At 43.8% G+C, this 24,960-nt stretch overlaps 1 protein-coding gene across 1 annotated transcript; it reads right to left on the bottom strand.

Annotated features, from left to right (window-relative positions):
* Positions 1 to 663: 663 nt before the first annotated feature.
* cacng3b (calcium channel, voltage-dependent, gamma subunit 3b) lies at positions 664 to 24,046 on the bottom strand. Its single transcript, XM_076752152.1, has 5 exons — positions 23,482 to 24,046; positions 22,398 to 23,346; positions 7,067 to 7,150; positions 3,763 to 3,903; positions 664 to 1,604 (listed from the first exon to the last, which is right to left on the bottom strand). Exons 2-5 carry the CDS (start codon positions 22,612 to 22,614, stop codon positions 1,096 to 1,098), a joined length of 951 nt encoding a protein of 316 aa, XP_076608267.1. The 5' UTR covers positions 22,615 to 23,346; positions 23,482 to 24,046; the 3' UTR covers positions 664 to 1,095.
* Positions 24,047 to 24,960: the final 914 nt, after the last annotated feature.

Genomic DNA, 24,960 nt, shown 5'->3' with positions numbered 1-24,960 from the left:
AAGGCTGACAAATATTTGATCATCTCTCTCAGTTTCAGGTGAAAAAAATAAATCGAGAGATGACTCGTGTGGCTGGAAACAGGGGTAAAAGGAAGCACCAATGATCTAACTTTACCGTCTAAAAGAGATTCATTAGTTTTGTTGAGTCACACCTTTTTCCCCCCTTAACAGCTGATCTGTAGTCAGTGTACTTCAAAAAACCACTACGCATGTTTAACAACTGACCTGGGATCAGAGAGATGGGGGTAAATGTGAGCAGGAATGAGCTCAATTCAGTTTCAGTTCAGTCAGTTATGAAGTGAGCCTTCCCATGATTCAATCAATCAATCAATCAATCGATGTGATGGAGTATATATACAAGATGTATAGAAAATAATAACGAGTGCCACAAATGTGCTGCCATTAAACGGACAAACTGTGTCTTCAGCTCCTATTTTGAATCCAGCTGAACTGAAAATGAATCAGTCCCGATCCTGAGGTGTTAACTTCCGCACTTTTACGGAACATCGTGATCAGAAAGACAGCTGGAGCTCTAAGTCTGTTCCCTGCACTAATCCAACTCTGCTGCTATCGAAAAGGTCAGGAGGACAGAGGTCAAAGGTCAAAGATCACACAGAGTCTCTCACCTCTCTCCTCTTCTCCTTTAGTTCACATTATTTTCTATCTTTTTTTTTTTTCTTTTTTTTTTTTGGGAGAAGTTGCCCCAAACAGCAAAACCACTTCGGATATGATTTCAAACTTGGGTCAATCCCGTTTTTCCACCTTGAAAAACCAGAAAGTCAATTTATGAGCATAAATTGAATGTGCCTTCCTGTGTAAGGAGTTACAGGTCTAACTACAGTGATATGTGGTAAAGTGGGGTTGGGAACAACTTCTCCATCAAAACCAACCCTACCACACACGCTGAAACTCTCACAGGGCTCAGGATTCACAGTTCAAAGGCTAAAAGTTCACAGTTCACAGTCAAAGTTTATCAAACCCCTTGTCCCACCCCATAACCCCGTCTGTCCCCTGCTTCTGTTTGCACTCCCCCTATATTTCTCATAATCCTTCTCTTTGATACTCTGATTGGGCGATATCTGCAGCCAGCACCTCTCAGACGGGCGTGGTCCTGCGGTTGGGGTCCTTGCTGTAGTCTTTAGTGAGCGTGCTGCTCTGGAGGAACTCCCTCTCTGAGTTGAGCAGCCCGCCCATGCCGCCAGCTTTGGTGCCGGCGTTGCCTGCCTCGCGTGGGTTCAGCGTGTACATAGGCATCTCAGAGGCGGCGGGCCCCGTGTAGCCACCTTTCCCCAGCGGGGAGGCGTCGCGGCTGGGGGCCTCGGAAGAACGCACACTGGAGCGACGCCGGAAGCGGTAGCGGTAGGAGGGGATGCGGCTGAAGGCGGACTTTTTGATGAGCTCGGTACGGGACTTGGCCCGTAGCTTGCGGTGCTTCTCGATGAACATGTGCACGGCCAACACGCCCACCATTTCCGCCATGATGAAGGAGAGGGCGCCAAAGTAGAAGGACCAGCCGTAGGAGTAGGACTTTTTGCTGTCGCTTTGGCCCGGGTCACCCGAGTTGGCTGAGATATAGACAATAATTCCTATGATGTTACTGAGCCCTGAAAGGGAAGGAAAGAAAGAGAAGTGTGTGAGTGTGACCAATTCATCCAGACAAAACAAAACAAGAGCAGCACATAATGTAAAAACTGTAAGAGACAGAGATTGTTAGTAAATGAAAACAAAACACCAGCAAATATACAGTTAATGCATGAGAATCTATTAAAAAACATACAGCTGTGCATTTGTGGCTGCATCTCTGTGCACTTTGGCCCTGCAGTGCAATAGCTAAATGCTAACATCAGCACACTAAGATGCTCACAATGACAATGCTAAGTATAATGTTCAACATATTCAACATCTTAATTTAGCATATTAGCAACTAATGTCATCAGTTTTGCAGGTATTTGGTCATAAACCAAAGGCCTATTACAATTCCTCCAGAGGGGGACATGGACATCTGACTGGCATTGCAACCCCCCGTGCTATGCTGCTACTGTGGCTGAAAATCAACATATGATGGAAGTGGCAGATTAGTGAGTGTAAAATTTGTGAACGAAAAAACGTGGAGAGAAATGTGTGGAAAGGAGGAGGAGTGACGGAGCCACAGCCAAATGAAAAAAAGCAAATAACGATAGGAGAGCATCAGAGAGAGGGAGCGGAGCTTGATAGAAACGTTGGAGAGAGTCATTGCACACAGCTGGGCTCTCTTATTCCATATCATTAGTCCAGAATACAGTGCTCATGCAGTGTGGTGGAACGCACAGAATGGGGACAATTAGCCAGCTGTAATTAACCAGAATCAGCCCCACAGTATTGTGGTAAATAATTACCAATTTGGCTCCATGAATTCACTACAAAACCCAATGGGACCCTACACATCCCACTAAACAGCAATTACAACCCTTTGTGTGTGTGTCAGGGACAAGAGCGCAAGTGTGTGTGTGCTTGGGAGAGACTGTGTCAGCATCCACGTGACAGACAATGTGTGTGAGGATGTATGTGTGTTTACGCTCCCACACCCTCACGGTGCATCACAGCGGCATTGTGGTATTCTTGCTGATTGATTAATTGGCTGCTGTGCCCCATTTCCACACTCCGGCTTCTCACACAGGCCCTTCCGTGTGCTTTAGATGCCTGACGGGCTTCTTCGACAAATATTTGAGTGTTCTGCATCTCCTCTGTTTAAAGTGGTGCCACAGTAAAAAAAACCGCACACACTCCTAGACACGCACACTCTTTGAAATGCAGCGGGCATCCTTGTATTCAAATTCCTCGAGATCAGACATATTTGGCCAGTGCTGCAGCTAAGATGGCTGCTATGTTGTGTTTAACAGTGTTGTCATGGAGATGAACATCGGGACACGTCCAACAGCTGCTCCTCGTGTACTAAGAACAACCACATACAAAGTCTGCAGTCTCCATTTTAAGTGTAGAAGAAGATTACAGCGGGATCTTTATCGGATTTTAGTGTTTTGTGAATTATCAATACTTTAAATATCAAAAAGTGAAAATCACACTGTATCAAAATTTGACTCTTTTTCAAACTTTGAGAGATTTTTGTGGGTTTTTTTTAGCCTTTTCTGTTAACAGCAGGATATTCTGAGCTGTTTTTGCCTTCAGAGGCAACAAGAAACACCACAACTTTATGATGTGAGGGAACGAACAAATGGGGGAGAAAATCGGTTTCAACAGATTTGCTGCTTTCAAAAATGTAAACCTTTTCATTGGAAGTCTAAAACCAAAACAACAACAAAAAAAATCTCATACATGATCTATTGTATGATTAAACTCCTCATATCTAAACTATCAGTGCTCTTTGCTTTCATGCTTCCTGTGGGGAAATCAGGACAAGAGGTGTTTTTTTTTGAGTAACAAACCAAATAAAATCAGGATAGACAGCAGCTATTCAGCTCAATCCTGGAAGACATGGACGTACCTCAGGTGTCCGACCCGAGGTATGAATTTACCTGTTAGGATAAATATTATGTGGATTTTCTTCCTCAGCAGAACCTGATCACATCTCTGCAGTGAGGTCAACATGAGTCAAGATGAGTCCTTTAACAAAGAACAACACCTTCCTGCTCCAAAGGTCAGACTTTGCGTACACTGGAGCCCTTATGATTGACAGCCCTTGCACCTTCACTCTAGAAACACACACACACACACACACACACACACACACACACACACACACACACACACAGAGTGCAGACTAACCTGCAGAGACAAAGAAGATTCCTGCACTGAGGATGACGTTGTGTCGGCTCCGGTAAAACTCACTGGCGGCCACACAGAGCCCCCCCAGGAACAGCAGACCCACACTCATGATGGGGAAGATACTGGAGGCACGCACAGCACCTGTATACACACACACACACACACACACGAAGAAGATAGAGTGGCAACACATTTATATCTGAAAGGTACAAACATTTTGTGCTGCGTAAAGACATAAAACACACACACAAACAATATTTGTGGAAAGAAATAAAAAAGAGAAAATGCAGCAACATATTGGGTGAGCAGGGTTGGTATTGTAGCCTTCATCCCCTGTATTGAAGAGGACCAAAACCAATTGGACAAATTAACATGAACTGCTCAGACTGTGTAGAAAACAGTCATCAGGTTCTCCAACAGTCAGTGCTTTCATGTAATATTCACTGTTTCATTTCAGATCCACTGTGCTGGAGGATGGAGCTAAACCTATGGAAAATGTGCCACTTTGAACACTCGCACATACACACACACACACACACACGGGCCAGTGTGCTGCTACATGCTTGACTGAGTCTGAATCCAGAACATGCTAAAGCATTCAGAGGCCTTGCTTGAAAAGAGAGAGAGAGAGAGAGAGATGGATGCGAGAGGGAAAAGATGGACAAAAACCAAGACAGATGGAGAGCCGCACTGACACATATGCAAGGCAAAAATAATGAATAGCAGAGATGAGGAAAACGAAAGCGAGGCTGCAGTAGGAGTGAAATATTTGTCAGCACCCCATATGTGTCCATGGTGTGACACCATATTGAAGGATATTTGCAAACAGCTTGTCATGCAGAACGGAGCGGTGTCGTATTTTTCGATGTTGCGCTCTCATACCTCACAGGCGTATCATAACAAAAAACAATTGGAATCATCTTGTGAGTAACGTCTTTGCATTTGTGCTCCAGAACCTCAGTCTGTTTTAGTCTTTCTTGCTTTCCAAAACATTTCAAGCATGACTGACATTTGCAGTGGCCAGTGGCGTCGCACGGCTGAGCGCGTAAGCCCCGCCCCTGTGGCCCACACCCCTGGGCTGTATGAAATGCCGGTCACTAGGTCCCCGCTCCCCATTGGCTGGCCAGCTCTGAGGCCTGCGATCTAATTGGCTGCCTCTGGGGATGTTGCTCTGTGTTCAGTGGAGCAATGAGAAAGAAGCACAGGCTGAATCCATTTTCCCTGTTTTTGTTGTTGTTGCTGTTTTCTCGCTCCGTCCATCTTTACTCTGTTTACTGTGGGAGAAAGAACAGACCGAGCCCCCTCCTCTCTGTTTTCCATTAACCCATCCTCTATCTACACTGAACAAAAATATAAATGCAACACTTTTGTTTTTCCTCCCATTTTTCCAAGAGCTGAACTCAAAGATCTAAAACATTTTCTATACACACACGCAAAAAAAAAAACATTTCTCTCAAATATTGTTGACAAATCTGTCTAAATCTGTGTTAGTGAGCACTTCTTTGCCGAGATAATCCATCCCACCTCACAGGTGTGGCATATCAAGATGCTGATTAGACAGCATGAATATTGCACAGGTGTGCCTTAGATTGGGCACAATAAAAGACCACTCTGAAATGTTCAGTTTTACTTTATTGGGGGGGTCTGGGGGGGTCAGAAAACCAGTCAGTATCTGGTGTGACCACCATTTGCCAGTGCAACACATCTCCTTCACATAGAGTTGATCAGGTTGTTGATTGTGGCCTGTGGACTGTTGGTCCACTCCTCTTCAATGGCTGTGCGAAGTTGCTGGATATTGGCAGGAACTGGAACACGCTGTCGTATACGCAGACAATCTTGGAGGTGAACATGCTGGATGTGGAGGTCCTGGGCTGGTGTGGTTACACGTGGTCCGCGGTTGTACTGACAAACTGTCTGAAAGGCCTTTGGAGAGGGCTTATGGTAGAGAAGTGGACATTCAATTCACGGACAACAGCTCTGGTGGACATTCCTGCAGTCAGCATGCCAACTGCACGCTCCCTCAAAACTTACAACATCTGAGGCATTGTGCTGTGTGATAAAACTGAACATTTCAGAGTGGCCTTTTATTGTGGCCAGCCTGAGGCACACCTGTGCAGTAATCATGCTGTCTAATCAGCATCTTGATATGCCACACCTGTGAGGTGGGATGGATTATCTGGGCAAAGGAGAAGTGCTCACTAACACAGATTTAGACATAGACAATATTTGAGAGAAATGTTTTTTTTTTTTGTATATAGAAAATGTTTTAGATCTTTGAGTTCAGCTCATAAAAAATGGGAGGAAAAACAAAAGTGTCACCTTTATATTTTTGTTCAGTGTATATCTGTGGCTGCATCCTGATTTACCTCTGTCCGATTACTCTTTCTGGAAATAACAAAGTGTTCCCTCCTCTCCCCTTTGTCATTTTCTCATCCTGCCAATGCTTTTCTTTGCATTTTTCTCATGTGTTTGGAGATAAAAACCTTGCCATCTGTTTACATCTCTTGTTCTCTCCATTATACCCCCTCTGTTCATCTATCTCCTCCCGCTTGTTTTGTAGCTTCTATTCATGCCTGCCAGACAGTGTTGTGTGAGATAGTCCTCTCACATCTTCAGCTATTTCCTCCGTGCTGGATGCACACAAGTCAATGTTTCTCTGCATAAAAGACCGTTTGTCTGCTCTACTGTAAGCTGGGAGAGTAAGGCTAACTATATCTACTGTAGTAAAATGAACTGACTACATTAATTTGTGGGGTTGCAATTTATGTTTAATATAGGCCTGAGTCACAGCTACCTATGGTAATGTTAGCATCTCTCTGCCCTCCTCTTAATTAGGCAGGACAGACTTCATCTTGAAAGCCTTTATTTCTCTATCTATTAAATGAGATACATGTTATACTGTCAGTTTAAGGCATTGTGAATGAGCGTTGCCTTGTGTGTATTACTACAATGGGACAGATCTTTCTCTATATTCCAGATTTTCTCAAAATCAAGGTTGGGACCTGATGGGATAACTCGATAGGAAAGGTCAGACTCTGCTGTATTCTCGTGGTTGTAGTGTTTTTTTTATGTTAGCAAAATAGTGAATGGAACAAACATCATACTGCCATTTTCAGGATTCTTTGGATGAAATGTTGTTAACAGGTTTGAGGTTACAGGAAAAGGATAACAAGAACTCTGGAACATAAAAATGGCCGGTGGCCATTAAAAGCTGAGGCTGATTGTGAATATCACAGTGTCTGTATGTACGTATGTTACGTATGTGTATGCACACTCCACATGCTTGCGTTTGTATCAGACTTACGGAGGAGGTATTCAGCAGCATCTGCTTCATAGTCGGCGTCCTCTGGGAAGTGATCAATCTTCTTACACACACCTCTGAACGTTCCTGCAGAGGAGAAGCGCATGTCAGTTCAGACCTTTTTTTGCTCCATGAGAGAAAATTAAATAGCATTTGTTTTACAAAAAAAAGCATGCACACATACACACGCACTCTGGATTTCTAGTGGTCATGCTAAATGCAGAGAGGTGAAGTCTTGAAATTTGATAATTCAACAGAGTGTTACTTACTTGTATCAGTCAGTTTTGATTAAACTATTAATCATTTAGTCATGAAAATGTCCATTATGGTAGTAAGAAAACACAGGTATTGGAGCTGGATTGTTGGTTTTAAATATTTTTTGTCAATAATCAATGCTGCATCAAATCATATTTTCAGGACAGTGAACCTCAGTAATCATGTTCATGAATATACTGTACGTGAAAAGCAGAAGAACCAGCGGAGAGAGAAAGAGATGACAGATGATACAGGACAGAGCTGTAGCCTTCAGGGCGTGTGTGGAAAACACCAATGAAAAGCCTTATCACACCCAGCACACACAAAGACACACACAGACACACAGACACACACACACACACACAGACACACACACACACACACACACAATTACCACTCTAAATACAAAAACACGCACTTAAATACAGACATCAACCAAGCTCATTAAACTGATACATGAACACTATCAATCATGCATGTGAGTAAAAGCCTTTATATCGTGTATGTCGGTTGGTATGCGTGTGTGTGTGTGTGTCTGTGTGTGTGCGTGTGTTTGCATGTTTGTGATGTATTGACTAGGATGCAGTCTCCTACAAGCGTGCCATGTGTTGGGCAGAGAGTGACTCATCCTCCTTAGTACAACACACACACACACACACACACACACACACACACACACACAGCATCCCTTACGCGTGTGCATGTGGACGTGTGTTCGTGTGTGTGTGTGTGTGTACACTGCATGTAGCTTAATTCCCACCCATCATTCAGTCCCATTCACACATGGTCAACACCACAGGGGATCTGAGAGATGGGGGGGGGGGGGGGGGGGCTGGACTGAGGAGGGATGTAGGGGAAGAGGAGAGAAAGCAAGATGAAGGAGGATGAAGAGAGAGGAAGTGGCGGTTGAAAGAGGTTTGGTGGTAAAACGACACGGTAGAATTAGAGAGAAATGGGAGGATAGAGGCTGCCGATGAACAACGAACGACTCGACCTAATTGCTTATTTGCATATGAAGAGGTTCTTTCCAGTACCCACACTCAGAAAATCATTCATAAATTGATTCACGCAGCTCGTGCAGTCAGGGATGGTGACTAACCTCTGACTGAGATCCAACTGATGAAAAAGACGTTAATCGAGTGTTTGATATCTATATTTAATAAAGTAATAATCTGTAAAATGTTCATATGAACCAAAGTCTGTTTTGCTATGTTCTTACGTTCAACAAATACACACAAGTATTTGATACAGTCTCATGTTTACACACCTTCTTAACACTGTTATCCTCACCTTTTCATCTTTTCAGTTTAAAATGCTGGTTCACAAAGGAAATGTCCATCAGAAACCCACATACTACAAACCGACTGGAGGAAAACCACACTCAAAAAAAATGAACGAAGAACTACTCTGAGAACTGATAAATCATTTTGTTATTTTTCTGGTACAGCCTGTCCAATCTGAATAATTCCTGGTCTCGTTAATTGCCTGTGACAGTAAACTCTTTGGGTTTTGGAGTGTTTGTTGGATTGAAGTTCTGAGAACTTGTGAGGCCATTTTTCATAGTTCTCTGACATTTTACAAGCCACACGAATAATAAATCAATCAAGAAGATAATCAACAATTTCATCATAATGAAAATAATCATGAGCTGCAGCCTTAAACCACACAGATAATATCACTAATTGAGGATTATTAAAGAATAAGCCTGAGAGCCAGTGAGCCAAAATCAACAATGTGTCCATTCCTGAAGAGTGAGAGTGAGTGAGTGAGTATATTTTTAAAGAGGCTATGTACTTTCTTTTTTTTTTTTTTTTTTTAAGTAATTTCCCCAAAGTACTTACTAAAAATGAGTAAATATAGTGCTTTTATTGGGACTATTTACAGCCCAGGATTAAAACATATTGTTGTGCTGGTGAGTAACAGAATGGTACTTGTGGACTAACTACAGTGCCCATGTTCATCCTAATAAAAAAAAAAATGTGTCAGTCAGTGCAACAGTGTGGCTCACTGATGTGTTTTAAATAGTGTTTGGATGACTGCGTAGCTCTGTGGTGCAGAGGAATGAGACATATATCAGGCTTTAGCTTTAGACAACACTTGTTAGTAGGGTCAATTCATTGTTGGTTTCAGCCTTTTCGTGGGATTTGCTGATAATAAAAAACAGAGTACTGCTTTCTTTATTGTTTAATGTGGTCTGGTTTGAGTGGAGTCACATAAAGTATTTGTTGGTTTAGCCGTTCCTGCTGGGTGCATGAAGGTGTAAAGCATCATCAGTCAGAGCTCAGCCTCGTGTCTGTCGGCCCGCAAATTTATTATACCTCCTGCCTTTTAATGTATCGAACCGTCCTGATGTATAGAGCAGCAAACGGCCTCATGCAATGAAATGCCAGTGAAGCGATGCACACACACACACGCACACACACACACACACACACACACCCTGCCCCCCCAACACACACAGGGAGAGTCATTAAGACGGTTGTGTTGGACCTCCAGGTCAGCATGTTCATCATGATAGTGTGTGAGCAACAAACAGCGCACAGGGACTCTTTAAAACAATAAGACACACACATACACACACGCACACACACCAAACACACACATGGATGGTGTGAAGGAAACAGAGAGATAGATGGCTGCTTCTATTTGTCTCTCAGTGGGATGCCATCACACTATTACTTTCTAGAAAGCAAAGATGGTCTGCTAAAAATAACCCGAAACGTGCGTGCGTGCGTGCGTGCGCACACACACACACACACACACACACACACACACACACACACACACGGAGAAGGCAGCGTATATGGAGATAGGTAGCCTAAAGTATAAAGTGAAATACTGTAGCTTTACTGTCAAAAGGACGATCTTACAGCACATGGAGCTGACTGCAATTAAAGCTTGAAAATGAAAACTTAAATAACATAAAAAACAAGGCAACAGTTTGTGTGTTGCACCAGGAAGGACGCTGTGCCTGAAACTGATCTGATCCATGTTCAGATTTGGAAAACAAAACAAAAAAAAAACCTTCACTCAAGTGATGGCAAAAACAAAATAATCACCTCATGTCTGAATCATTCTGGTATTTTCAGTCTCTCACTGTCAGTTCATTCACCCTTGAAAACAAACAACAAAAACGTTGCAGCCCTTTTGTTCAGCAGAGCATCGGCTGAAGGTCGGTGCAGGAGAAGTGCACATGTTTCTTTAATGAACTTATCTGATCCCATTGTAAGTGTTTAATAGATTTCTGGAGCTCACATCCACACAGTTTATTTTCCTGTCATTAGTATTTACCAAGGCACAAAATGTTTATTAATCCGCACCTGAAAATAGTCCCCAATGAATTCACTGTGTGAGCAGTGCCCCGCTGTTTTATGACATTATTTAGACTTAGAAAGTAAAGTATATACTTTTTTAAAGGAATTACATCTTCAGTAGGAACAAATGGTTTCGTGAGACAGACTAATGCAAACCTAACATCGTTCACCGGCTTTAATGAAAACTGGTTGGGAGTTGGGTCACAGCTGAAGAAACTGGTCAATCATTTTTGGTGCAGATTCAGGGTTTTTTTCAAGGATTTCTTAACATCAGTGGGGTTCTTGAAACTTCTCTGATGAAATACTGCACCTTAAAATTTCCATGAATGTCCAGTACTATCTGTATTTTGATGCAGCTCTGGATACAGATGCATATTCATGTCGAAAAATGATTCAAAAAAACAAATTTATTGGATTGCCCAACTTTGGCTGAGACATGTTTGACATGTGGACTGAAGTGTATCCCAGCATGGACTGGGAAAAAGGGAACATCCTTAAACCTATAAAATACAACTACACACCTTCTGAATTCAAGTTTCTCTCCTTCACCAAACTTAGATGAGCTTAACTGCCTTGTTAACTCATCATAAAATACACTTAATTCAAACTCAGCAGACACAAAATAAAACTCACCAAAACTGTCCTGCCGTTCCAACAATCACCAACTTTGGTTGAAATAGACCCTTAATTAACCCTGTGAAAATATTCTGGCTCTCCATTTGGACCATGGCCATTTTCCTCGCTGCCACTCTCAGCAGCGGCTCTCCCTCGTTCTGCAGAGGCAGACCATTAAATTAGCAAAACGAAATGACAAAAAAAACCCCAAAACAAAACAAAAAGGTGATAGACTCTGTCAGTCGCAGATTACTGAAATATCCGTCCAATCGGCTAGCGCTGGTGGGTGTACATGTGTCACACGCAGCATTCCCTCAGCCCACACTGAGGTTTTGGAGGGCTACCTCCAAATGCTGTATCAGTGAGTGAGTCAGGAGCTGTCACATAGGCTTATGTCAAGTGTCACAACCAGTCTATGATCTCATCAAAGAGAAACCATTGCAACACACACACACACACACACACACACACACACACACACACACACACACACACACACACAGGACCAGCAACAATTTATGAATATGCATCACACAGATTGGCTTGAAAAGGTGCATATATTTTGTTTTAGGAATCGAAAAGCTGTCAACAAACCGAGGCTGGAGCAGACCGTTGGACTGATTTATCCCTCCATCTAACTTTTTTTCTCTCCTGTGTAGTTTTGTCTTACTTTCAACCTTCTGTCTTTGACATCAACATCTCCATTTTCCTTGCTTTCACCTTCTCAGTCTGCTGTCCTTTTCCCTTTCTCCCTCTCGCTCTCTTTCTCTCTCTCCATGTCTCCCAGCCAGCGTGTTGTGTGAATGAATGTTAATTCAGATTGATTATGCTATAAACCTCAACTTCAATGATATTAGCCCTCCAGGTTGCAATGGCTTATTTGAATATCACTAAGCTTTTTGGCTCAGGACAAAACCTCCAGAGTAGACAGAGGAAGGCAGACACAGAGAAAAGTCACTGAAAAGCTTTCTGAATTATCTTAATGTCAGTGTGTCTTTCACTCAATGTCAACATTACACAAAAGCTTCAACAAAACAATATGAAATTACATTTATCAAATGGGGTGATGAAGCAGCAACCTCGCTCAGTATAAAACAAATGCTAATACCTAATCTGCATCATAACACTTTTATGACTAATGGAGAATGGCGAGGATGTGGCTTATACAGCTAAATCCATTGCAAGGCACTCAAGCAGATGGTAAAAATAAGAAGCCATCAATACATATGGGCTTAACATAATAAACAAAACCAATAAAGCAGACCCACACAGCTTCACCTTACTAGGATTCCTACTGTCTAACCAACACAATCTAAGTGTATCTTACATGTAGGAATACTTGTTGTTGCCCTCTTATTGCAATGATTAAGGCCCTTTCCTCAAGTTTTCAGCAAACAACCATCTCACTCATGTTGAAGGACCAGTGCTGTTCCTAATGGCCACTTTGAGTGTGAAATGTGCACAGTAGAATTCTGGGGAAATTATATCAGCATTTAATTGCATACTGGATTAAGATTTTATTGTTCATACTAATAATAACATAACTAAGCATTTAGTTACATTTACAGTGTGGAACTGGACAAAGTTGCCTGTCTCTTATCATTATAACCACTGCGATTGAGCCACTAGCTCTTCATAGTGAGCTGCATATAGAAGGAATAATGAGGTGGTATAGAAGGTAAGATTTTGTACTATGTAGATGATATTATTCTTTATATATAAGAACCTACGTCCTCTCTGTTGCTAATGGTACTTACTGCTTAGATTCCATCAGAGGTAAACTTTACAGTCTAAATAATGTCACAGTGTTTTTGAATGCACTGTTCATAGTTTCGTATCATTAAAAAGGTAGAAAAAGGGTCTTTGGAGAAATATCAGAAATGATCTTATTGGTCTCAGCTGGCTGGAGGGGCATGTCGTGTCTGTGGTTGATTGACAGCAGCTGGCAGGCTGCCAGAGAGTTGATGTTGCACAATAGCGAACGAGAGAGTAAACAAACTGAAGCTGGAGCCTGGGCTCTGCCATGGGCTGACAGCATGCCGTTAGTGATATTGAAGAGTAAGAACCACCAGCAGCATTTAACCGAACCACATAGAGATTTGCAGGAACGTTTATATGCTGTTTAATGTTCTGCAGCTTAGCAGCTAATTAGCTGTTCAGTTGCAAACTGACATTAGTGATGAACCTTTCCCCAGTGAATGTTTGTTCCGTCATTCGTTGAACAAGCTAAGGCTCAGGACAAGACGTGTGTTCACAGTGATGACTGACTGTTCATGTTCAAATTAATGCAAAACTCGGGGGAGCCATCGTGAAACTATAACATCTAAATAGTCATTTTCCCTTGTGTTTTCAAATTTTTGGTCAAAATGATTCACAAATGATTTACAGAACATACATGCATGCTGTGGCAGACAAAAACTAATTTTTGGTTTGGTTTGTGTAAATCCGACACACATATTACCCTTTCACTCATACAAAAACTGATGAACTTGAGCAATCACACACACATATTAAGACAGCAAAAACACACACAAATGCATGTACTCCTGCCATTAGAGGACGTGAAGATCCTGTGGCTGAACTTGATTTAAATGTCCCCACAACAACAACTCAAAACTCTTGTGCCACATGTGTGTGCTAATCATTTCACTTCAGACTGCGTAGAGGGCCAGTTCGCTAAAGTAGGATTTACTTCAAAACTGAAATGCAAGGATGGATCGATAAGGACTCCAAACTTGGAACCTGTAAGTTTGCCATTTCTATGTTGCGTTATTGTTTATTTTGCTGCTTAACCTGTTGAATTTGGTGTTAGCATGTTCTGCGGCAAACAGCATCTATTGCAGACCCAAACGCTGGATCAAAGTTGCAATGTTTCATACTGAGGGACAGTCAAGACACACTGTGTGAACGGTGGGCATCATTTGAAGATATGTAACTAACCAGAGCAGGCTGGATGTTAACTTTTTCCACCGTAAAAAACAAACAAACAAGGAAAAAATACTGTGATATGAATTTTAAGCTAAATCGTCCACCCTTATTTGACACACACACACACACACACACACACACACACACACACACACACACACACACAGTGGGAGCATCTATCAGGAGACATCTGCCTCACAAAGGTCAACATGGCCTGAGGGAAGCTGTAACCACAACCACAGCAAGGCATTATGGGACACAGCGAATGGGGATGGGAGTCCAGTGTGAGTGTGTGTGTGTGTGTGTGTGTGTGTGTGTGTGTGTGTGTGTGTGTGCGTGCACTGCCTGCCTGTGTATGTGTCTCAGAGTGTTTTTTCTGAGTCATGTGGTTAGTTTCACCTACTGGGCCCAGTACGCTGCTGCTGCCACTTATGTACAAACAGATGCACATATGAACATGGACGTACACACGTGCACAGCCTCTTGTGGATTATCATTTCTACGATGTAAAATCATGACGTCATGATTAGAGATCCCATTCCCAAATAAAGACCACAGTAAAGAGAGAAGAATGTGTACTTGTACTACCTCTAATAGTAATTCCTGCTCACATTTGAATATAGGCATCACAGAACACCTTTGCTTGAATGCCAAAAAGTGAGACTTGAATTGACAGACACAGCCAACAATGTTACAGCATGTCTGAAAGGGTTCATGAGACACACACACACACACACACACACACTCTGAAAGTATGTATTAAAACAGTAGTACAGCAAATCCAAGGGCTAAAAGACGAGAGGTAGAGGCAAAACACTTTCCATTTCACCGACTCCTGACTAACTGCTAGCTGTTCCTTAGAGTGCCGAGCTACAAGCACACTTTTATTATTTAGTTTTACACCACATCTTACTTTCTGTTTCTCCATACCTCTTTCTCCACTCTCCTCAGTCTCTCCTCAGTTCTCTGACATCTCCAACTTTTGCTGGTTAGCCTGCTCTCTCTGCTGTCTTTCTTCCACCAACCTCTTTAGTTATCATTATCATCATAACATCATTATAGTCAAGCAGTGTTGTCATATCAAAGGGACAACTCTGAACACTTAACATACTGTATGATTTCAAATGAATGTATCAGTCTAGTTCTACTAGTGAAATTCATGCAAGCAATGTGGTATGCATACTAAACACTGGAAATATTCCACTAGAAAAAAAAAAAAATAGTGCCTCAAATCAAGGTTAAAAAGGAGACCAACACAAACAACACTGTGTGTCCAGATGCCCCCGCGATTGTGACGAGCTGGTCATGAGGTGCCAGCTGTTTGTCCTTGATCTAACTCTGTCCCACACACACACACACACACACACACACACACACACACACACACACACACACACACACAGTTACAGGTCAAACACAGAAATGCCATAAATGACTGTAAATTATGCTTACAAAACAACAAGGACAACTGAAGTAATAATAACCAACAAAGAGTGCTCTGATGTAAGCAAAGATCCAGGTTAGTAAAATCTATTCAGACATCAAAGCAGCACGCACAGTACAAGATAGACACGTCTTTGACAGGAAGGGGGAAAAAAAAAAATCAGGTGATGTCTTGAGGCAAATGTGTCAAAGCTGCAGTATTTGACTGACATACGAGCAAGCTTGTCTTGCTCACAGGTTTATCTTCAGTGGAAGAGCATTGTGTCTTCTGCGTGTAAAACCTTAACTTGTATATTTCATTTGCAGAACAGTAAATCATGGGCAATATGTGCAAAAGACAAATGCATTTCATGCTCATAAAACTGAAGAAGCTCTTTTTGTTTCTAGCTTCTCCAATATTCTCACCAGCTGATTCAGTTCATGTCAGGGAGATACTTTTTTTTTGGCTTCAAAAGGCCTGACAGGAAAATTTTGAGAACCACTGCGCTAATACAACCTTAATTATTACAGAAAAATGGCTGACTGTAACAACTATGCCAATCTCAACCTAGAATTAAAGGATTTTAGCTTTTCCAGAACGCAGCTGCTGTTGAAACACAGCAGGGACACCACATGCATTCCCAGCAACAGGTTCTCTGTACTCCATGACCGAACAGGTAATCTGTCAGTGCTGATGTCTCCAATAGTTCATACTTTCCTTGCTATAGTTACTGGATTAATGTCAGAGATGGTTTGGACTCGACTAGATGCTATCTAAATGCTATCATCATCATGCTAACATGTTGTTAGGCAGGTAATGTTCACCATGCTAAATACCTTCATTAGGTTGCATGCTAATATTTACTAATTAGCACTAAACAAAAAAGTCTTAGCTGAGGCTGTGGAGATGTGCAGTCTTCTCTCCTTTCTCCTGTTCTTCTCCTGTGTTTTCCCCCATCCTTTTGTCTCCTGTCTGTCTCTCTCCTGTCTGTCTTGTCTGAATCTGTGTTACTGCAGGGTGTGGCCGACAGGTTGGGCCTAGCCTCCTCTCCTCCTGAGCACAGGTGTGCTCAATCAAGCAATCAAGCCTCAACTGCCTACACCTTGTCAGCATTTTTTTTTTTGTCTTGTCTGCTACCTGAATTCCTGTCTGTGTTCAGGTGACTCATTCCCACCTGCTGTCGGTCCCGCCCTGTCGGCCTGCTCTCTGGACCTGTCTCCACTGAGTCACTTTGGACTCGTTTGAACTCAATCTTTGCACTCAATGTTGTTTAATCTCAAAACTCCCACACACATAAAAACCAGGTATGTGCATGTGATTCGAGTGCACAGAACAGTGCAGAACAAGCAGAAAACTATCCTTGCCAGAATAGACAGTGACTGATGTCTTCCCTCCTGTCTTCATCTCTCATTAGACTCCCAATTACAATAATAGCAAAGGATAAAAGTAAATAATGACTGAGGAGGAAAGTAATGATAGCTGTGCAACGACCCCGTCAAAGGTTCGAATAATCAGGGATAATTTACACTGAAGCTTTGAAGACCCAAAAATAGTATTTGAGACAGCCCTACAATCCAACAACAGTCTACTTTGTTAAAATCACACTCTCCATATGCTCCACTACCCAACCTCCTCTCAAGCTTTTCTGGTGGTATAACAATATCACACTATTTTCTCCTTTGCCTCTGAGAGAAAATACGTCTGCGCCAGTAAAAAATAAACACAGCTCATTTTAGGCATCTGATCAATTGACCAGTGCTGTAGTTATTGTGGTGAGGACGGCCTCGGTCCCAGGGGAGCGACCCCTAATCAGTGGATGTGCAGTCCAAAAGCCCGGTGCGAGTGGCCTGTCTCAACCCGGCCACATGCGCACACAAACACATTCACTCCGAATATAAAGCGTTTTGTCAACTAGAAAACAGAGGAGACGAAGAGGAGGGAGTGAGCAAGAGCGAGGAAAGGAAGTTGAAAAGCAAAGCAAATTGGACTGCTTGTTTCCTCAGAGCGCCTCTGACAGCTCAGTGTGGGTGACTGTGCCTCGTCCTCTCTCTTCTCTCTCGCTCCGCTCCTACCTCTCTCGCTCTCTCTGATTACCTCTTTCCAGGCGGAGGAGAGAGAAGACGGGAGAGAGGGGAAAAGAGGGAGAGGAAGAGGCTAGTTTCCACGGTGATGGCTGATGAAAGAGAACGAGACAGGTTCTGCTTGGTTGCACACCTCTCCTCTTTCTCTCTCTCTCTCCTTTCCCCCCTTCCCTCAGTCTGCTCTTTCTCAAAGGCCCATGTTCTGGTTCTCTCTCTCTCTCTCATTCTCCAAAACATTTCTCTGTTCCTGTTTCAAATCTTCTCATCATCCCTCCTCTACTCTACCTCTTTTTCTGTACTCTCATTACCAAAACATCCATTCATCGCTTTCCAATCTCCCCCTCATCCTCTCTCATCTCCTCTCACTTTTGTACATGCTTGTTTCTCTCATTCAGCCACACTACATTGCCAAAAGTGTGTGGACATCTCATTCCAAAGCAGTGGACATTAACATGCTGCTGTAAAAGCATCTACTCTTCCGGGAAAGTTGGCCAGGAGATTTTGAAGCTGGCTGCAGGAATCTTCTCCCATTCAGCCACAAGAGCATTAGTGAAGTCAGGCACTGATGGAGGGCTTCATGGACATCTTCATGGATATGGCTTTGTGTGCGAAGGCTTTGCAGCTTTGAAACAGCAATGGCTCATCCCCAAACTAATGTCGAAAATATAATTGAGTGCTACCCTTGAATTGGAACGGAGGGATTTAGCCCAAGCCATGAAAAACAGGTATGAGGAAAAGGGGGTCCACATACTTTTGGCCATGCAGTGTATCTGTCTTCACCCTGTTCTTTTTATTTTCCTTCCAAACTCTTCCACATAGCACATTTCCCTCCTCCTTATGTTCTCTGTGCCTGATCTCCCTTCCCTCCCCCTCCTCCCCCCTTCTTCATTCTCCCCTTCCTGTTGCAGCCACCTGGGTGATCATTTCTCAGTTTAAAACCCTGTTCCTTCTCTCTATTACCAGGTGATCATTTAGATCCCCAGCGTGGTCAAACACTCCCCAGAGATTCACCTGAAACAGAGGCCATGCACAGCTCATCCATCACTTTCCACCCGCCACCCCTCTCCACCCCTTTCCCCTGTTTCATTCATGCACATTCTGGTCTCTCTTCATTCAAGCTCTGTCTCCATCCTCCACCTCCCTCCCCTACCTTCTCTCCTCATTTCCTGGCTTTCTTGTGCTCATTTATCACAGCCGGAGCTCAACACCTCACTACACCTGCGCAGACACACAACAACACATTCACTGCACGCCAGAAATCCCAACCTGATCACACACAAACTGTCGGCGGGTAGAGGAACCACAAAGATGCTATCACGAATAAAAGGCACATTAAAGCTCACTACGCTAAGAGTAGCATGGACTCCATTTACACCCAGTTTTTAGTGATCTATATCTGGAGGACAAGACATTACAAGTGCCTGTAAAACATGTGGATCCAGTACAGACGTTTACTTTGAAGGGAACACGCTGCGGGTCTTAAATACTCTTCCTATGTGCTGTGCTGTGTACATTTTATATAAAAAATATGAAAAATACATGTTGATAGGAAGGTTTTTTTTATTGGATGTGTGGCACTTAGGCTACCTTTAGTTCCTCTTTTGACTCTGGGAAGGTATCTGGATACACAATAAGCATTACACCACTGAAAACAAACCACACTATAGTCCCCTTTAGCACAACCATATTTATATTTTCTTTGATAAAATAGGATGCTTCTTAAAGCCTTTTCTTCCTCTCACTCCATATTGTCTGCAAAAGAAACTGTGCCACTGGAAAATGTGCTGCATGCTATATGCTGCACAGTACATATGCATGACTGCTCTATACATTTACTGTAAGAACACTGCATACATGATGTTTTTGTACCCTGCTCTCTCGCTCTAGTTCTCATTCACTCACTCTCTGATGTCAGGCAGAGTACAAGCTACATGTACACGAGTCAGAGACATCCATTTCCTGTCAGTTTATGAGGCGTTTATGAATTATAAAACCGTGACAACCAGGGACCCGGAATGAGCGAAGGGGGGATAAGATGGACAGAATGAGAGAAGAGATAAGAGAACTTATTCACTTTAGTTGTGTTATGGTTTATGTGCGTGTGCATGAATGGGTGCATGTGCATCTGCATGCTTTTGTGTCTGACGCATGCGAGCCTGTCTGTCTGTGTGTGTGTGTGTGTGTGTGTGTGTGCATGTGTGCGTGTGCACATGTGCATGCACTGACATTGTGCTGACATTGTGTTAACTTGGCGTATTGCTCCCGCAGCTGTGCTTATTTGGTGCCTTGGGAATATCCTAGAATTTGTCTATTTATTCATTCAATTACAAGTGTGCGTGTGTGTGTGTGTGTGTGTGTGTACTTTTGTGTGTATGTAAATGAGAGTGCGTGTTCAATAAAGCCTTATACCTGCGCCATCTGGCCCTGTAATAGCCTTCCATGCCCCCCAGAATGAGATGGTTATGTCTGGCTGCGTCACACACACACACACACACACACACACACACACACACACACACACACACACACACACACACACACACAGCCATGAAAGACACGTGCATGCCCCTACCAGAGGCAATGTATCTTTTTAATTATAATTGAAACCAAAGTTGACTTGCCCCTATGCAGAGAATTTTCAGAGGATCAAAGTCAAATCATTTCCAGTGAATAATGTGTGAAATCATAACGAAGCATCCAATGCCAAAAAATCTACATTTACCACAACTTTACGCAACTCACCCTCAATTTTAAAGAAATATCAGTCATTTGTTTGTTGTCATAAAAGGAGCTAGATGCAAGGATTGATATCACCCTCAAACAGCTCCATAGTTAAACAGGAAGCTCGCCACCAAAACACCCGAGAATAATCTGGGTTGAACTCTGTCTTTGTACTCCTCTAGTAAAAAAACTGCCTCATATCAATAAATAACTGCTACCAAGTCTTGTTTAGAGCCATTCAATTTTGTGGGTTTCAGTGGATTTAGCTGGAACTCTGTGCTGTAGACAAGTGATTTGATGATTGGTGATTTCCTACATTAAAAGCTACATTTTAAAATGGTGTTATGGCGTCTGTGCTTCATTTCAGATTCCACAGGGAAGACTACAGGGAAGGTGGAAAGAGAAGGAGGACGACATGCAGCCAAGGTCAAAGCCCAGGCTCAAATCTATGACGAGCGAGCACACACACACACACACACACACACACACAAACACACACACACACACACACACACACACTCTAATGTTAGAAATTCAAACTTCTTCCCATGGTGATGCACCCCAATATTACTGCTTTCATTCGCTTTGTCATATACTGCTATGAAGTATGTCTTAACTGCTTATCAGTTGAATTAGAAATCAGAAAAAAAGGCCACCGTTCCTCTTAAAATCTCATGCATCTAATCTAAATTAATTGGTCCAATTATCGCTGCACCCTGTACTTTTATTATGGTCAAGACTTAGGTTTTGATTTTCACCGGATAGCCACAAGATGAGAGAGCTGGTTAATGAACCGGAGAGGTGGAAAAACACAAAAACCCTGAAACCCAGGCCGACCACCCCATTCAGTCATGCTTTTACAGCCACACAAACACATCCCTTGTAATTAAACGATGAAAAATAAGGACATATACCAAACATTAAGTGCCAAAAGTAATGTGCAAACTCAAACGTTAGAGGTTATAGCACTGAACTCATAACAGAAAAGACATTAATGTACTTCGGACTGACAGTAATAAATATGAAGTTGGCACTAATGTTACATTCTTACAGGTGAAGCGACACCACTACTTCTGACTGGTTGATCTGACTGTGGCACGTCAAAAATGGCTCTGATGCAGCAGGAACAAGCAACAATCGACACACCTGTGTGTTGAATGTGAATGTGCCTGATGATGCAGTCCTTGTTATGGCCACTAGATTCTGGCTCCAGAATGGTCATTAGTCAGGAGTCAATAGAAAGCACCCAACTTCTTTCCAGTAAAAGAAAGTCACACATTATTCTCAAGCGCTCAGTGTGCATGTCTGGTTCCTTACAATGAGATTTGTAACAATGCATAAGTAGACAGGTCTCTCTCAACTGTAGTGGTTGCCAAGTGCACACCCGATCCCAGCACCAACCTGCCCAAATTAGTATTTTCTGGCTCCTGACAAGAGAACAACAAGATGGCTTCAAAAGAACAAATTCCCAGCAACACTGTGTGCAAGAGTCCCGGCAACAGTGTGCAGATCCAGGTACTTGTTAGAGGTGCAGCTGAGTGGCTAATAACACTGCCAGCTGTCTGTGTTTGTGCCTGTTAGTGCTTTATTTGTACCTTCAGCTATGCAGTGTGATGACAACAAGAGCAGAACTCTCATCGTAGGCATGATCAATAAATATTCTGCTTTATTGTGTTGCAGAGGAAAGGATGCCGGGGTGAACTCAGGAAAGGACAGCTCCTTAAGACCTGAGTTTCAGGGATTATGGGATGCTGTCACACTCACACAGGCAAACACACGCGCACTAGGTACACCAATGCTCCTCTGGTGTTAAATAGACAGAGGCAGACAGTTGGAGACGGGGACAGAGAGAGACTTACACACTCATGGACAGACACTAGGAACAGACAGAGAAAAACAGACAGCTACACAGCGGAGACAGACGTGTCCGTGAACACTACATAAGCAGAGAGACGCTATAAGAGACGGAAAGCCAGTCAGTCAGACTGATCACGTACCTTCCAGACAGCAGGTTCGCCAGAGGCCGGAGTGCGTCATCACCTCCTCGTTCTTGCGGCTCGTGTCGTTGTCGCCGCTGCTCTTCACGCGGCAGACCCCGCGCGAGTACAGCCAGTAGTCGGTACCGACGGCGATGGTCATGAGGCTGAAGGCGGCGAACGCGCCCACCGTCGTCACGAGCATCTGGACGCCGCGGTCACACATCAGCATCTTCATATAGGCGGCTCCTGTTTGTCTTAATATTTTCCCCCCTCTCTCCTCTCTTTTAGATTCAGCCTTTTATTTCCTTTATATCCCGCGAGACTTGCAGAGCCAGAGTGAGGGGACAGGCACTCAAAAAATAAATAAAACTATGGGTAAAATGTGGGGATTTTATAGGTATGGAGAGAAAAATGAAGTACTTGGCTGCCTTGTCCGTGGAGTTGACAAGAGGCTCGTGGCAAAGGGCGGGAAGGTGGGAGGGCGGCACGTCACTTTCTCGCGCATCAAAAACCGGTTTTCACCACCACCAACACCACCCTCATACACACGCGCGCGCGCACACACACACACGCACTCACACACACACCGGGGGTTTAAGGACCACCGGTTGTCCCCGACTACCCGACGCTGCCCTCACTCAGTCAGAGTGGAGGGAAACGGCGATGCCACATTCTGCCTCTCCGTCCCCTCCTTCCGTTTATTAGTCCCGGGGTTTGGCAGGGCGAGCTGCGTTAGAGCCGCGTTCTCCGCCAGTAACTGGAGATCTTCTCCTCTCTCTCCTCTTCTCCTTCCCTCTGTCTCTCTTTTTCTTCTCCTTCCCTCCTTCCTTCCTTCCTTGCTCCCTCTCTCCCTCCCCTCCTTCCTTCCTTCCTATCTCTCTTCTTCAACTTCTGCTGCTGCTTTTCCAAAACAGCACCCTTATTAATCTGTTAACCGTTAACAGCCAAGAGCGTGGGGGGACTCCATCTTTAAAACAACAACAAAAATGGGGGTTAGTTTGTTTTCTTCACTGATGTCACCGCACAGCTTATGTCAAGGGAGACGATTTCTAATGTGGCTCCGCTAAAACATCAGTGTTCAGGCGGCTCGCCCCTCACTCACCGCTGGCTCTCCTGACCGGTGAAAGATCTCCTCCTCCGACAGTCTCTGTCACAGCAGCGCCAATATATGAGGCGGTACAGTGGATTTATTCTTGTTCGGGTTCCTGCTGAATTAGGCCCTCTGAATGAATGGACGACTGAATAAAGCCCATACGTCAGCTACGAAGAGAGAGTGGACGGTGACCGAGTTCCGTCGTGTGATTTCTCCAGCTGTTGACTCACTGACATGTTTTTTTTTCCCCTTCCTCCTCGATGTCCATAGGCTACGGAAACTCGTCCAAACACGCAGCCGCTAATACGAATTCATTTTTTTTTTTCATAGATTATCTGCAGTGGAGAGACGCGCAGCGCGGCTATTTAAGTTGAACGGGCTTTAAATAGGCACCAAAAAATAAGACCAACTCGGGATAAATCAAATTTCTGGTCCAAAGCAGCCGCCTTCGCTCTCTCTCATCGCCGAAGTTCAACCACAGACGGGACAGACCGTCCGAGAAGACGCCTGCCGACGGAGCCTGTAGGACAGCTACACCCGCCTGGGTTTGCTCCCGAGAAACGTGCCCGTTGATACAAACGAAAAAAAAAAAAAAAAAAAATGACAGCCGTCGCCTCCTCCGCCTCCTCCTCCTCCTCCGCCTCTTCGTCTTCCTCCTCCTCCTCCTCTCGGTCCAACCAACACAAACTAAAACTAACCGCGCGTCTCCTCAAACTCCGCCTGAGGCCGCACCGCTCGGCTCGGATTGGGCTCGTGAGTGACAGCACCCATCAGGAGCTAATCACGTGCAGTCAGTGCTGTATGTCCCGCCCACCGCCGCAACGCCGTCAGTAGGCTATAAAGAATGTGGGGTGGGGGGGCTCCAGTCTACAGAGGAGAGGGTATTTTGAGTTTCAGTTAAAGTGGGGCTTTTTTTGATCAGAGGCATGTCTTTATGTGTCTGTCAGCAACCTGGACCACCAGCATTGAGCAGAGGAGATAAAAGAAGCTAACAAGTGGTCAAACTCATTGTATTTCGATGCTGGGTTATATCTACACACGAGTGTTCTAAAAAAAAAAAAAATAAATAAGAAAACAATAATCTTGATCAGATGTATTCACAAACCAACCGCTTCTGATGTCTCAAATGCAGCTTTCAGGTTTTTAAGGCAGAGCCATGCCGCGCCGTCTGCCGCTGTCGCGTCGGGAGCGTCTGCCGCGTCGGTTGAGCTGTCCATGGTGCTGAACTGGAGCGCGCTGTGGCGCTGTCCTGAGTGCTGACGAGAAGCGTAGCGTTATCCTCCCCTTTGCTCTCCTCTCTCCTCCGCCTGCGCAGCCCCATGCACCGCGCTGATTAGTTAGAAGAAAGAGTCAAAGAAAGAGAGAGAGAGAGAGAGAGAGAGAGAGAGAGAGAGAGAGAGAAATATATGAAGAGAAAGGGGGAGAGAGATTGGCAAGCGATGCGTGAAGAATCGCGCCCGGGAGAGAAGCAGAGACGCCACTTAAAGA

Source organism: Chaetodon auriga, chromosome 16 (assembly GCF_051107435.1).
Source record: "Chaetodon auriga isolate fChaAug3 chromosome 16, fChaAug3.hap1, whole genome shotgun sequence".
Classification (NCBI taxonomy): domain Eukaryota; kingdom Metazoa; phylum Chordata; class Actinopteri; order Chaetodontiformes; family Chaetodontidae; genus Chaetodon; species Chaetodon auriga.
Note: the sequence above shows the minus strand (reverse complement) of the source record. Positions and strands in the feature narration are given on the sequence as shown.